The sequence below is a fragment of the Simochromis diagramma genome, unplaced genomic scaffold (assembly GCF_900408965.1).
Source record: "Simochromis diagramma unplaced genomic scaffold, fSimDia1.1 OVJJ01000802.1, whole genome shotgun sequence".
Lineage (NCBI taxonomy): Eukaryota > Metazoa > Chordata > Actinopteri > Cichliformes > Cichlidae > Simochromis > Simochromis diagramma.
Genome location: NW_024387492.1, coordinates 7,292,866 through 7,306,032, shown reverse-complemented (window position 1 = coordinate 7,306,032; position 13,167 = coordinate 7,292,866). Strand labels below are relative to the sequence as shown.

Below are 13,167 nucleotides of genomic sequence, written 5' to 3'. Positions count from 1 at the left end.
ATATTTAAGCATTTATTCTCCTTTCTTTAGTCACTTTTAGTGATTTTATAATAGAAAAGAATTACATGATGGTGAATTTTACTTTGTAAATGCAATATTTTCTTATTCATTTGATCCAGTACCTGTTTGGGAGATCCTTTTGATTATCTTTCTTTTATAAAACTACTAAAAAGAACTATACCATGCCATTATTGTATATCAGGCAGTATTGATTAGTGGTAGTGTATTGCTCTTTGTGCTTATCTCTAAATTCAGTTAAAGCATCAAGACTCCTGGTGGCTTCTGGTTATTTGCTTAAATCTCATGGATTGTGAGTATGCATGTGCTGACAGTTGTCCTGTTCTGAGCTATCATTTCATCAGCTGAAACAATATATGAAAATATCAGATTGTGTAACACTTGAGCGCCTTCCTTGACCACCTACCTTCACAAGTTCTACAAGCCTTATAAATGCAATTACTTACAAATGACTGCATCCCTTCTTCACATGGGCCTCTCAGAAAAGGGAATCGTTTTAGCTTTTTACTTTTAACTTTGTACTGATTGAGCAAACCCAGACATAGAGCTAAGGTCAAATTGATGCGCTTTCAAAATAAAAGTCTTACAAGCGTAAACTAAACTAGGACAGCAGCAGGTGACACAGCAGTCACTGCAGCCTTTGCATTTATTAAGCGGTTGTACCACTTAATGAATTCGACTTTTGTACATTTTTATTAATGCAACTAACTAATTAGTTACAATAAAGTTCTTGAAAGTCACGCTTTTAAAATCCAGAGAAGACTGAAGTATCCCAATGCATGCAAACAAGCTCTGATAACACACACACAAGAAAAACAAACTTCCAGTAGACTTAATTTGCAGCTTTTCTTGAGTATATATTAGAGTTTGGTTGGATGCATGTAAATGCCTCAGTCTTTGTTGCATGTCCCTCATTTGGTGTTTTTTATGATGGTGAGCGCTGCGTAACCATTTGGGCTAAAACCCACTATTCTTGTGTAACATAATTTATATTAACCAGATAATTCCCTGCCCCTTTCGTCCTAAAGGTTTATGCATTTTCACCCTGAAAGAGAACATTTTCATCATAATAATGGATTATAGAATAAAGGTGATCACTCAGAACAACTTTTTATGGATTGTGCAGTTTGAGCCTAACAATGCCAATAAATAGCCCATGACTTTGTATTTGTCAGAATTCTGACTTTTTTTCTCAGAATTCAGGAAAAGAAGAAAAAAAAAAAGACGTGCCCACTTTTTTTTCCCAGTGGCCCTAATCCTCTTCCGTAGTTACAACACTAAATTTCACCATTTCCAAGATTTTTTAAAGATTAATCCAAGCCTGTGTGCAACTTTTCAAGCATAACTCTTTGGGTAAAATGATCTATGGTTTGTTTGGGTTTTTTGTTGGTTTGTTTTTTTTTTTTTTAACAAACCTTAGTTCATCTATTGAGTTTGCCGATCAAGTATTGCACTTTTATTTTGAAGTAGTGGCGCTCTGCTGTGACGTCACTTCCATAACAGAGCTGTGCACCGTCTATAGTCTCCCTCCTGAAATTCAGGGATTTCAACTCCGCTGCATCCTTCAAACGTTGTGCCGCAAAGAAGTGCGTAGTTTTACCAAGTGAGAACCACGGCCGTGTGAATGTTGTGCACACTTTGGGTAAGCTTCATCCTGTTTGCGGGCTCCTTTTTGACGTCGCTTTGCCGTTGAAGTAGCTGTTTGTAACGACTTCACATCGCCATGTTTAGGTGGAAAGTAGTAAATGCAAACCCTCGATTAGGTTTTTCTTCCGCTGGACCACTTTTGGCACTGCTGCCGTGTTAAATACATGGATGGCATCCTTTTAGTAATAGTAATTGGACTGTGTTTTTTTCCAGAGAGCTCAGTGAATTATTGTGAAGCACTTCGGTGTTCAGAAGCATTTGGTGCAGTCAAAATAATCGCCATCTGCTGGTCAAAATGCTTTGTTTGGAAAGGACTGTCCAAAAGGTTTCACTTTTATTCAGTAAAGCTGTTTTAACTAATTATTGTTGAATTTGCTCATTTTTTTTAAAGAGTCTGTATCTTTTCGTTTAAGTGCCGTGGTAGACAAAAAATACCCCCAGTTTGTCCTTTTGTCAAAGGAACACCTGGTTTGTTTTTCTCCTGGTTAACGGCCCCACTTTCACTGAAGTGTAGCTCACAAACACATGCCCACAGTGTTTGTGAGATGGTGTCTAACAGGGCTGCATGTTTTTATCGTTCTTTAAGGAAGAGCTGAAGAATCAATACATTTATTATTTTTCAAATAAGCTTTTCATTTTTCATGCAGGGCTACAGTGTATCCACACGGTCTCTTTGCTACTTGGATGACAGCAAAGGGACCAGAGCAGGTACCAGACATGCTGGATATGCTGATGTTGGGCAGAGTAAGTAGCCAGAGTAAGTACACTGAAGTTTCACACACAGATCATCGTCTTTTTCTCTGAATTTGTTCATACAGTACAAACGAATTTCGAAGTGCCTTAGACTGCGATAGCAGTAAACACACATCTTCAAGCTGAACGATACTAAAAGTATACGATCTTTCATTCCCATTTTTTTTTAAATTTTATTTTTTTTATTTTTTTTTATTTAAATTAATGATCATAACGATTAGAAACAAAAAATATTCAAAACAAAAACATCTAAAATATTGTAGGGTTTTGGATAACTTTTTACTTTCTTTTCGTCAACACAAAAAAAAGACAAAACAGGACAAAAAGAAGTTTCTGATATATCCTGCAAAATAGTGCAGAAGTATAATACAGCCCCTTGAAATAAATTATAAATAAAAATATGTTTAGGAGGGACCAAATTTAATTTTTTTTGTGCACAGCTTCCACTTGGAAACTGCACCTTTTAGACAATGTGTTTTGTTGTGTAGAGAAATGGGGAGGTTGCAGAATGAAGCATGAAAGCCTTTTGATTTTTAAGGATTCTGACTCGGTAACATGCACATTAGTATAGCACAATTGGCTGGTGTGCATATTTCATAGTTTTGCTGCACCTAGCTCAAGGTAAAAAAAACATTTCTACCCTTTTGCTTTTGGTATTCCAGCCAATTACAGTAGCTTGTCAAGAAATGAAACATGCACCAGAGATGAAAAGCTCTCAAACTAACAAGGCTGTGAACACTTGGACTGATTCTTATGTAGCAGATTTCTACTTGAGGAATTAAAGCACTTAATATAACCATCTGCCACCAGATGGCACATCGTTGTTGAGAAACACCATAAATATGATAATCTAGGCATCATCTGTTTGTCAAAACTATTAGAATGAAATCGCGAATACAAGCATCAGAAATTAGCTTTGTCTGATGGGCGCTCCCGTAGTCATAGGGTGAGGAGTTGAGTCATTTGAGAGGGGTTAACACGTCAATTGCCTACTCCTCCACATCGAAAAGAGACAGCTAAAGCTCCTGGGTGCACCTCCTGGTTGCTGCTGGGCACATCCTACCAGGAGGATTGTTTCTTGGTTTTAGACTAGTCAGTTAATTTAACTTTTTTCTTCATTTAATTAACTAAGAAATGAGTCGCCTACATCCTAATGTAGGTCGGGGGTTCGAATCCGCTGAACGGGTACCCTGAGGTACTCCTGAGCAAGGTACCGTCCCTACACACTGCTCCCCGGTGCGCCTGCTTAGTGGCTACCCACTGCTTCACTGAGTGAATGGGTCAAGTGCAGAGAGTAATTTCCCCGCGGGGATCAATAAAGTATCCATTATTATTATTATTAATTCACACACACTCATATCCTGATGAATGGATCAGACAGCAACTTGAGGTTTAGTATCTTGCCCAAGACTACTTAGGCAATTAGACTGGAGATTGGAGCAGGCAGAGATTGAACCATCAAGGTTATGATTGGTCTACAGCCACCACAATATACAATGAAGTCATGTAAATATTCAAAAAGTCTGCATGCAGGAATTCTTATTTAATAGGTTTGTTATGCCTAAAGAGTACACGCAATGTCATTTCTGAGTGCAAAAAACTCCACTGCATTGCTTATTTGATGTTATCAAATACCCAAGAGTTATAGAAATTAAAAAAAAAACAAAACCCTCGAGTTGCTGCTTGAACTTAATAAATAAAACTTAATGAAAAGCTCTAAAAATTGTGGATTACATCATAACAACTTTGCTTATTTGTATTTTTTTTTTTTTTTTTTTTTGAGGGGGGGTTGCAAAAGCAAAATGAAAGTCTTCATGCTAAAAACCATTAATAATGATATTAAAATATAATTACATTACTTCATGATATTAAAAAAAATTGGGGGCTGCTTTTGGGAATTATTTTGTGACGTAACTGGGGTTGGGCAATGTGGCTAAAAGCCATTATTGCTGAATTTCTAGGTAATAATTCAAGATCAGAATCCTCAGTTTGCCCACCAATTTAGTTTAACGTATGTGATCATGTTATGAATGGTTGTGGCCCTGAACTCAGTCCCTATTAACAAATAGGCCAAAGCTTCGGACTACAATTGGTTACAAGTGTCTGTCCCACTTTGGCCGTCTCATCATGGCCTCTTACTGTTATCATAGCCAGTAATAGTCCAAAAGTCCGATCTGCACTGGTATAAATCAGATAATACAATTAAAATGTAAAATTTCACAAATAAATATTCTTAGCTCAGGGTCAAGTTTCAAAACAGCAGCCCTATGTCCAGTATGAGAACAGATAATATGCTCAAAGATAAAGGTAAAAGATGGAAAAAAATAAAGAAATATCTAGGGAAGCTGGCAGCGTAAGCATGTTTGTTTCACATGTGGACCAGTAACAAAGTTAATGGAGCTCTGATTCAGTAGGACTACTGTTAAAATACTATCAATATGTGCATTTTTGTTTTTTTGTTTTTGTCCTGCACACTGTTGTACACTGTGGCTTGCAGTGTACTGAGCTAGCTGTAGTCTTGCAGTATGTCTGTGCCCCGGTATCAAAACCCAAAGCTTACAAAATTATAATGAAGTGGGTAGAATAAAGTGCACTATTATTTTTCTCGGCTGTTATAGTGTGAAAATTGGTACATTTAGACTGAGTTAATGAGTTATGGTTCATATATAATGTATACTATTTTTGTTTCCACACAGGAATAGGGGGCGCAAAGATACGAAAATGGAACTGAAGATGGAGGACACCAACCCAAATAGACTGAAGGACAGCAAAAGGATGGATGCCAACACTGTCTGGCAATGGCGGATTATGCACGTAAAAAAATACTCAAGAAGCCCCGAACCATTCCATTACAGCAATAAAATTGGATTAGATTTTAATGTTGGATCCACGGCACAGAAACTGGATTTACAATTACTGACAAACGGGGTCATGCTTGAAATCTGTGACTTTGCTAAAATGGTTACAAAGGGTAAAAGCCACTTTATCATGAACATTCTGGAGAACAATTTTGATCTTGGTTTGGAAAATGAGCAACAACGGATTCATTTTAGAGCTCAGATTTCACACAAGCTCAAGGACCTGATGAGGAGGCCTCCTAAAGAAAAACTTGACATTGCTGCTCTTTTTGGTTCTTCTTTTGTGCCAGTGTGTGCCAGAAGCATCAAAAAAGAACCGAATGTGGGAGCCGATTGCCAGTATTTCAGTTTCCAGGTGAAGAAAGAAGATAATGGTAGACATACAAGCAAAATTCCTTGCTCACAAACATCTGAAAAAAAGATTGACCGACTACATGCTGATGTCAGCGATGATGAAGAGGAAATTGAGTGCTTAGGGGCGCAGTTAAAAGAAGAAATCAGAGGAGATGTTCTCCCATTTTCATACCCTTACTGTGAAGAAATTGGTTTGCGCTTTGAAAGTGGTGCAAAACAAAGCCTTGATCCAGGTTTATTGACAAATGGTATGATGGTAGAACTGGTAGACTTTACTAGAGTACTGATTGCATCCTACAGCTCTATTATTCTCAGTGTCCTGAAGCATAATTTTGAACTTGACCTTCAAAATCAACAGGACAAAAAGCAAGTTTTGTTCAGCGTGTCCCAACTGTTGAAAAGGAGAAAAAAACTTAAGAGCACTGGTACTAAAATAAGTCCACATTTTAAGAATGAGCTGTTTTCCTTTGAGACAAATCCCTTTAAAAGAGCTCCCACACAGCTGACTATGGAAGAACTTTTATACGAGAGCTTGAAGAAAAGAAGAAAATACAATTCAAAAGCAAATATGCAAAATGAATGTGACATGGAAGAAGAGACAATGGAAACGGAAAGTAACATGTGGAAGCTGCGTGCTAACCGTGTGAAACAAATCCTGCTGGTACTAGACAAAGAGTACTGTACATTCTTCAGGCCCAATAAAGCAAATTTGGAATTCAATATTGGGTTTGGGCCCAAGAAAAACTTGAGTGGTGACTATCTGACCAATTCTGTTCTGTACAAAGTTGCTCGATTTGCCTTGGCAATGAATTCATCCCAGCAGGAATTCATCATGGAGATTCTTGAGAAGAACTTTGACTTAGGCCTGAAGAACAAGTCTTATAAACCTACCTTTGCATGTGAACTCATGAGTAGAGTAAGACAGCTTCAGAAATGCGAGGTTCCGGTCAAATTCTCTAAAGAAGTTTTTGAACTTCCTCGTCCTGTTCCATCATTCAGAATGACATCTCAGAGAATGGACATTGTTAGCCCAGACCTCAGCAGCAGATCGAATGTGAAGGAATCTGATATCGCTCCTTCAAATTCTCCTGACTCACAAGCTGAAACTAAACTAAGTCCAAATGATGTAACTACAACTGAGTTACCAGTCCATCTACATGAAACTGAACCCAAGCCACATACTGAAACCAAACCTGAAATAAAGTCAGAGAAAAATGTCCATCCTTATCACTTCTGCAAGGAGATTGGTCTGAAACTTCATGTCAGCTGCAGTCAACAAAAACACAAACTTGACATCAGCAAACTGACCAAAGGAGCAATGATGGAAGTAACAAACTTTGCTGAAAAGTTGTGTGGAACATTTGAGCAGATTTGTCTGGATGTTCTCAGACACAACTTTGAGCTTGATTTGCAAAGTGTCGATTCAGAACTTGCAAGAAATATCCTTGCACACATTCCGGCTGCAAATGAAGAAAGAAATCTTGTGACCCGTGTAACCCACGGGAAATCGAAGCACCCAAAAAGAGATTACCCAATTCTCCCGACACTGAATTGCCAGAATAACCCAAATACAGAAGCATGTAGAGCTGATTCTGCTGAGGAAAATGTACACAAAGATGTAAGCAGTACCACTGACACTGAACAACAAGATGACCTCAACTCAGCGCTGTGGAAATTGAGACGTATTCAAATTCAGCACATCCTCTCAGTACCTCATGGAGAACACTGCCCACTTTATTCTTACTCTAGATGTAAGAAATTGGGCATCGACTTTAATGTAGGATCTGGAATAAAACTAAATCTTGACCCAAAGTTACTTACCAATGGCATCATGGTTGAAGTTAACACGTTTGCCGAAGCAATGTTGTCATCTACAAAAGATTTCATCACAGCAATCCTGGAGTACAACTTTGATTTAAATTTGAACAGCGAGGCAAGTCGCAATGCCTTTGGAAAGAAGCTTATGCGAAACTCTGGAGCAATGAAGACAAAGAAACTAGCTGCATCTCAGAAGAAAATACTTTTTCAACTGCCTGACTCAAAATCTGTAGATGAATATACTCCATATTGCCCCAAATGTTATCAAGACAGAATTAAGCGTCATCAAGATAAATCGCAGTCCGGTCGCGTCCCTGAGCAGCCCGAAACTGGGTCAGATGTTTGTGCTGATGCAAAGGCAGAAAGTACTCAAAATGATCGAACCTCTATTTCTGCAGCAACAAGAAAGACTATAATGAGCTGTTACCCCTCATGCAGGAAAATGGGTTTAAGACTCCGCGTGAGTAAAGCACACCGTAAACGTAAACTCGAAACACGTGCTTTGACCTGGGGTGTTATGTGTGAGGTTTATTCTTTTGCCAGGAAACTGAGTGGAACAAAGCATAAACTTGTCAATGATATTCTTGAGCACAACTTCAACTTGGACAAACAGACTCTAGACCTCAATCCTTCAATGTTGTTCTGTAGAGTACAGCCACGAGAAGGAGAGCATGCCTGGTTCAATGATGTTTTTGTTATTCAGGCACCTCGCAAATGTCCTGTTATTGGGGTTAAAAGGGAAGGACAATCCACCACGCAGACAAATGAATGGAAGGAAACGATCAGAAAAAGACAGCTGGACATGCAGGCAAAGAAGAAAAGGGCCATGGTGTCAAGTGATTATGCCAATGATAGTGTAGGAAGGATTGGATTTGATGAAATGGGTTTGAGTCTAGACGAAACAGTCGGAGTGGACTATTGCTACATGTGTCCTATAGAAGCAGACACACTCACAGATTCAGAAAACAGTGGGAATGAGGATGACATAGAAAACCCAACATCATCTTGCATCTCTGCCCCTTTCCATACCACCACTGATAGTTCCTTCAGTTCAGCAATCGTAGACACAGATATGGACCTGCCATCTCCAAGTCAGCCAGATGAAAGTGGGCTGCTAGAATATGAAGAGGAGGAAGAGATTCCAACAGATGTACCAAATGAATTTGACATGAAAGAAGAGGAAAAGGAAATGGAGAGTAACATGTGGAAGCTGCGTACTCACCGTGTGAAACAAATCCTCCTAGTCCTAGACAAAGAGTACTGTCCATTCTTCAGGCCCAAGAAAGTTAACCTAGAATTCAATATTGGGTTTAGACCCAAGAAAAATTTGAGTGCTGACTGTCTGACCAATTCTGTTCTGTATAAAGTTGCTCGGTTTGCCTTGGCAATGAGTTCATCCCAGCAGGAATTCATCATGGAGATTCTTGAGAAGAACTTTGCATTAGACCTAGAGAGCAATAGCCACAGATACACCATTGCATGTGAACTGATGAATAAAATAAGACAGCTTCAGGAATGTGAAGTTCCAGTCAAATTCTCAAAAGAGGTATTTAAACTCCCCGATTCCATGTTTTCAATAGGCACGAGATACCAGAGCATGGACAGCAGCATATCAAGATTGGATGAGTCTGATGTTGAACCCTCACATCCCCCCGATTCAGATGGTGAAACTAGACCAGACCCACATGTGTCAACTATACCAGGTATACCAGCTGGTCCACCGAAAACAATATCCGAGGAAAGTGTGAACCTGTATCCCTTCTCCAAGGAGATTGGTCTGAAGTTGCACGTAAGCTGCAGTCAACAGAAAAACAAACTTGATGTCAACAAACTGACCAAAGGAGCAATGATGGAAGTGACAAACTTTGCTGAAAAGTTGTGTGGGACATTTGAGCAGATTTGTCTGGACGTTCTCAGACACAACTTTGAGCTTGATTTGCAAAGCGTCAATTCTGAACTTGCTAGACATATTCTTGCACAAATTCCTGTTGCAAATGATCATAGAAATGTGGCAACCTGGGTTGCCCAAGCAAAGCAAAAGAACACACGAAGAGATTATCCAATAGTCATGAAACTGAATTGGCAATACAAGCCAGATGCAGAAATATGTAGTGCTGCATCTACTCGAACAGTCAAGCACCAAAATGTAAGCAATTCCACTGACAAGCAACAAAATAACCTAAATTCAGTTCTATGGAGATTGCGGATCAATCAAATTCAGCGCATCCTCTCAGTGCCTCATGGAGAACATTGCCCACTGTATTCTTACTCCAGGTGTAAGAAATTGGATATGGATTTTAATGTCGGATTTGGAGTAAAGCAAAATCTGGACCCAAAGTTATTGACCAACGGCGTCATGGTTGAAGTTAACACATTTGCCGAAGCAATGCTGTCATCCACAAAAGATTTCATCATGGAGATCCTGGAGTATAATTTTGATCTAAATTTGAACAGTGAGCTATCTCACATTGCCTTCGCAGAGCAGCTCATGCAAACCATTACAACACTGAAGTCAAAAAAATTCAGCCTGCCTCAAAAGAAAAAGCTTTTTAAACTTCCTCTGTCAGTTTTCTTTGAGGAATATACTCCAGATTGCCCCAAATGTCATCAAGATAAAAATGGCAAGCTTGTCCAGGATGAATCTCACTCTGGTAATGTGCTTTGCCATCCTCTTGTCGTGACCAGCGTCATCTCTACTAACGCAAGCAGCACGGTAAAAAAGCCTCCAGATGATCAAACCTCTTCTTCTGCATCAGTAGAAACAATATTGAACACTTACCCTCTCTGCAAGAAAATAGGTTTAAGCCTATGTGTGGACAAAGCTCACCCAAAACTTAAACTCGACACATGTGTTTTGACGTGGGAGGTTATGTGCGAGGTGTATTCTTTTGCCAGGAAACTGTGCGGGACAAAGCACAAGCTTGTCAATGATGTTCTTGAGCACAACTTCAGCTTGGACAAGCAGAGTCTAGACATGAATCCTTCAGTGCAGTTCTACAGAGTGAATCCACATGATGGAGAGCCCGCCTGGTTCAGCGAAGTTTTCATTATTCAGCCACCTCGCACATTTCAAGTCATTGAGAGTGCAGAAGAAGAGCTTCCCACTGTGCAGAGAAATGAATGGAAGGAAACTGTTCGAAAAAGACAACTGGAAATGCAAGCAAAGAAGGAAAAAGCCATGCTGTTAAGTAATACTCTGAGTGCTGTGACATTAACAAAGAATAAACAGAAAAATCTCTATCCTATTTGCAAGAAAATAGGTCTGGATCTTGATGTTTCATCAAAATCAGCGGACAAAAAAAAGCTGAACTTGAAGTTACTGACATCATCGGTGCTGTTGGAAATACAGAAATTTGCAGCAACGAAAAGGAACCAGTATTTCCCAGCTATTTTGTTTGACATCCTAGACTATAACTTTGAGATTAGCTCACAGCATCACAGGCGCTGGGAATTTTCAATCGCTGCTGCAACCAAATTCCATTCGATGATCAGACAGTATCGAAATACTGGAATAGAAAAGATCTTCAAGTTACCATTTCTGTCTGGACCCAAACTCCCACAGAGCTTAACGCAAAATCTGCAAAATAATAAAAGTGCTCATAGAGTGGATGGAAACCAATGTGTGCAGCCAGCAACATATCATGCAATCCAAATGCAGCCAGTGACAATAATGCAGATGAATGTCAACCCCATGAACATCCCTACGATTACCTCCATTTTTACACCTATGATTACCTCTGTAATCAACCCTATGGTTACCCCTGTGATTAACCCAACAATTACCCCAATTTTTACACCTCCAGTTACCGTCATTAATACCCCTACAATTGCCCCCATGAGCACCTCTACACTTACCCCCATGAATACCCCTACGATTACCTCCATCAGTACCACCACAACTGTAGGTTGTGACGGTTTTCTTCCAGGAAACCTCCAAATTAAAGAGGAGGAAGATGATCCACGTTATGGCAATATGCCATCACTGGATGTTGAAACAAACTATCACCAAGGTAATGATGATGTAAGACCTGACTTAAACACTGAGGCTGCCAAGAATTTAGTCCCAGGTCATCCTGCAGGCTCCCTTGGGCATACCGCATGTCCAACCTCTGAAAGCAATAATGGAAGCAAGTCATCACAGCCCTCTGATGGATGTGTGCAAACTGCATCTCTAAGTAGTGAGACTGTCATAAAAACCGAGTCAGACACTGAGGGATACATGGATTACTACATGGTAACTGTAGGTCAGGACACGGAGATAAAAGAGGAGCAGGAACATGTGCCAGCTGGAAGTGCAGAAAGTGAAGTGGATGTTAAACAGGAATGTGAGTGTTAATGGAAAAAAATGTCTTTTGTGTAGACCATTAAGTTTGAATAATGTTGCCTTAATCCTTGTGAAAAGCTTTTTGTTGTTGATGGAGAAGGAGAGTTCAATCTTCTTCTTTTTTTTTTTTTTTTTTTTTTTTAAAGCGATCTCAAGCTATACAAATATAGTAGAGCTATGGGTTAAAAGCCTGAAAAGATGGCTCATATTGACCAAAAGCTTTCAGGGCAAATGTCTGCAGCATGGAACCACATGTGTCATTTCCCTTCTGTAGCAGCCTTTTAGTACTCTAATTTATAACAAAGCATTTGGATGTTGAACTTCATAGATGTTGTTTCCTTTTTTCCCCTTTTCTTTTTATCCATTGAGGTATCCTGGACTGTTTGTGAAATGCTTATCATTCTCTTGCTTTTTGTTTTATATATTTTACTTTTTTTTTTTTTTTTTAAACATATGTATTTCACTTTATAAATGAGCAAAAATAGAAATACGTCATTAATGTGTAAATATGTATATACAAAAAATTTTCAGATAATTTTCCAGAATGGCAACAATAATGTAAATTACTAAAACTGATCCTGCAACACAAATAAATGTATGTATTCATATTTGAGGTAATATACACATTGATAGCTCACTGTATGTACATTTTGTATAAAGGTTTGAAAGCTCGAACCTGTCATATCGTCATGGTGTGTTTTATTTATATATATGTGTAAATATTACAGTGGCAAGCACATTTTTTAGCTCGCTAACCAATGTAAGGTGTTTGTGATTAATACTTGTATTCCCAACCAAAAAAATAGTCTTGGTGTTTAAATGTTATGCTTGATCAGTTTCTTACTGAAGTCCAGTGTGCCTAATTAACAACAATATAATATTTACTTTTAAACAAGTTTTTGTCAGGTTTCCTGAATATTTGGGTTTTCTTGTGTATGTATCTAACATTTGCTGAGTATTGCATATTTAATTGTAGCTGAAATTTTCATATTAGAGGCTTAAAGATTAGACTTGGTGTATGATTTTGATGTAATGCCAAAATTGGGCTGTTGGTGGTGCTCAATACTAACATAATTTACTCCTTTTGTGGACCTTATATATTCTACAAACCATATAACCATTAAAAGAAAAGTGAGTAAAAGACTTTTTCTACATGGCTTTAGGGATTTTAAAAAGCAATTCTATCCCCAGTTCACTAAAATAAAAAATTCAAAAAGACAAATCACTAAATTGTCTGTTGGGGTGCCACTCTGTTATGTTTTGTATAAGTTGTTTGTAGATTTTGATTATTACTAATATAAGTGGCTGAAAATCCAACATACAGGTGACAAATGAAAGAAAAAAGTGATTTGTGAGCAAGACACAAATGTCTACTGCAAGACAAAATCAGTGTGA

At 38.6% G+C, this 13,167-nt stretch overlaps 1 protein-coding gene across 2 annotated transcripts; it reads left to right on the top strand.

Annotated features, from left to right (window-relative positions):
- Positions 1 to 1,497: 1,497 nt before the first annotated feature.
- On the top strand, positions 1,498 to 12,667 carry LOC120724733. 2 transcript variants are annotated; one of them, XM_040017081.1, is made up of 3 exons: positions 1,498 to 1,660; positions 2,313 to 2,409; positions 5,115 to 12,667. In XM_040017081.1, exon 3 carries the CDS (start codon positions 5,140 to 5,142, stop codon positions 11,782 to 11,784), a length of 6,645 nt encoding a protein of 2,214 aa, XP_039873015.1. In that variant the 5' UTR covers positions 1,498 to 1,660; positions 2,313 to 2,409; positions 5,115 to 5,139; the 3' UTR covers positions 11,785 to 12,667. The 2 variants fall into 2 exon arrangements, with proteins under 2 accessions (XP_039873015.1, XP_039873014.1); XM_040017080.1 differs by having other exon boundaries at positions 2,313 to 2,422.
- Positions 12,668 to 13,167: the final 500 nt, after the last annotated feature.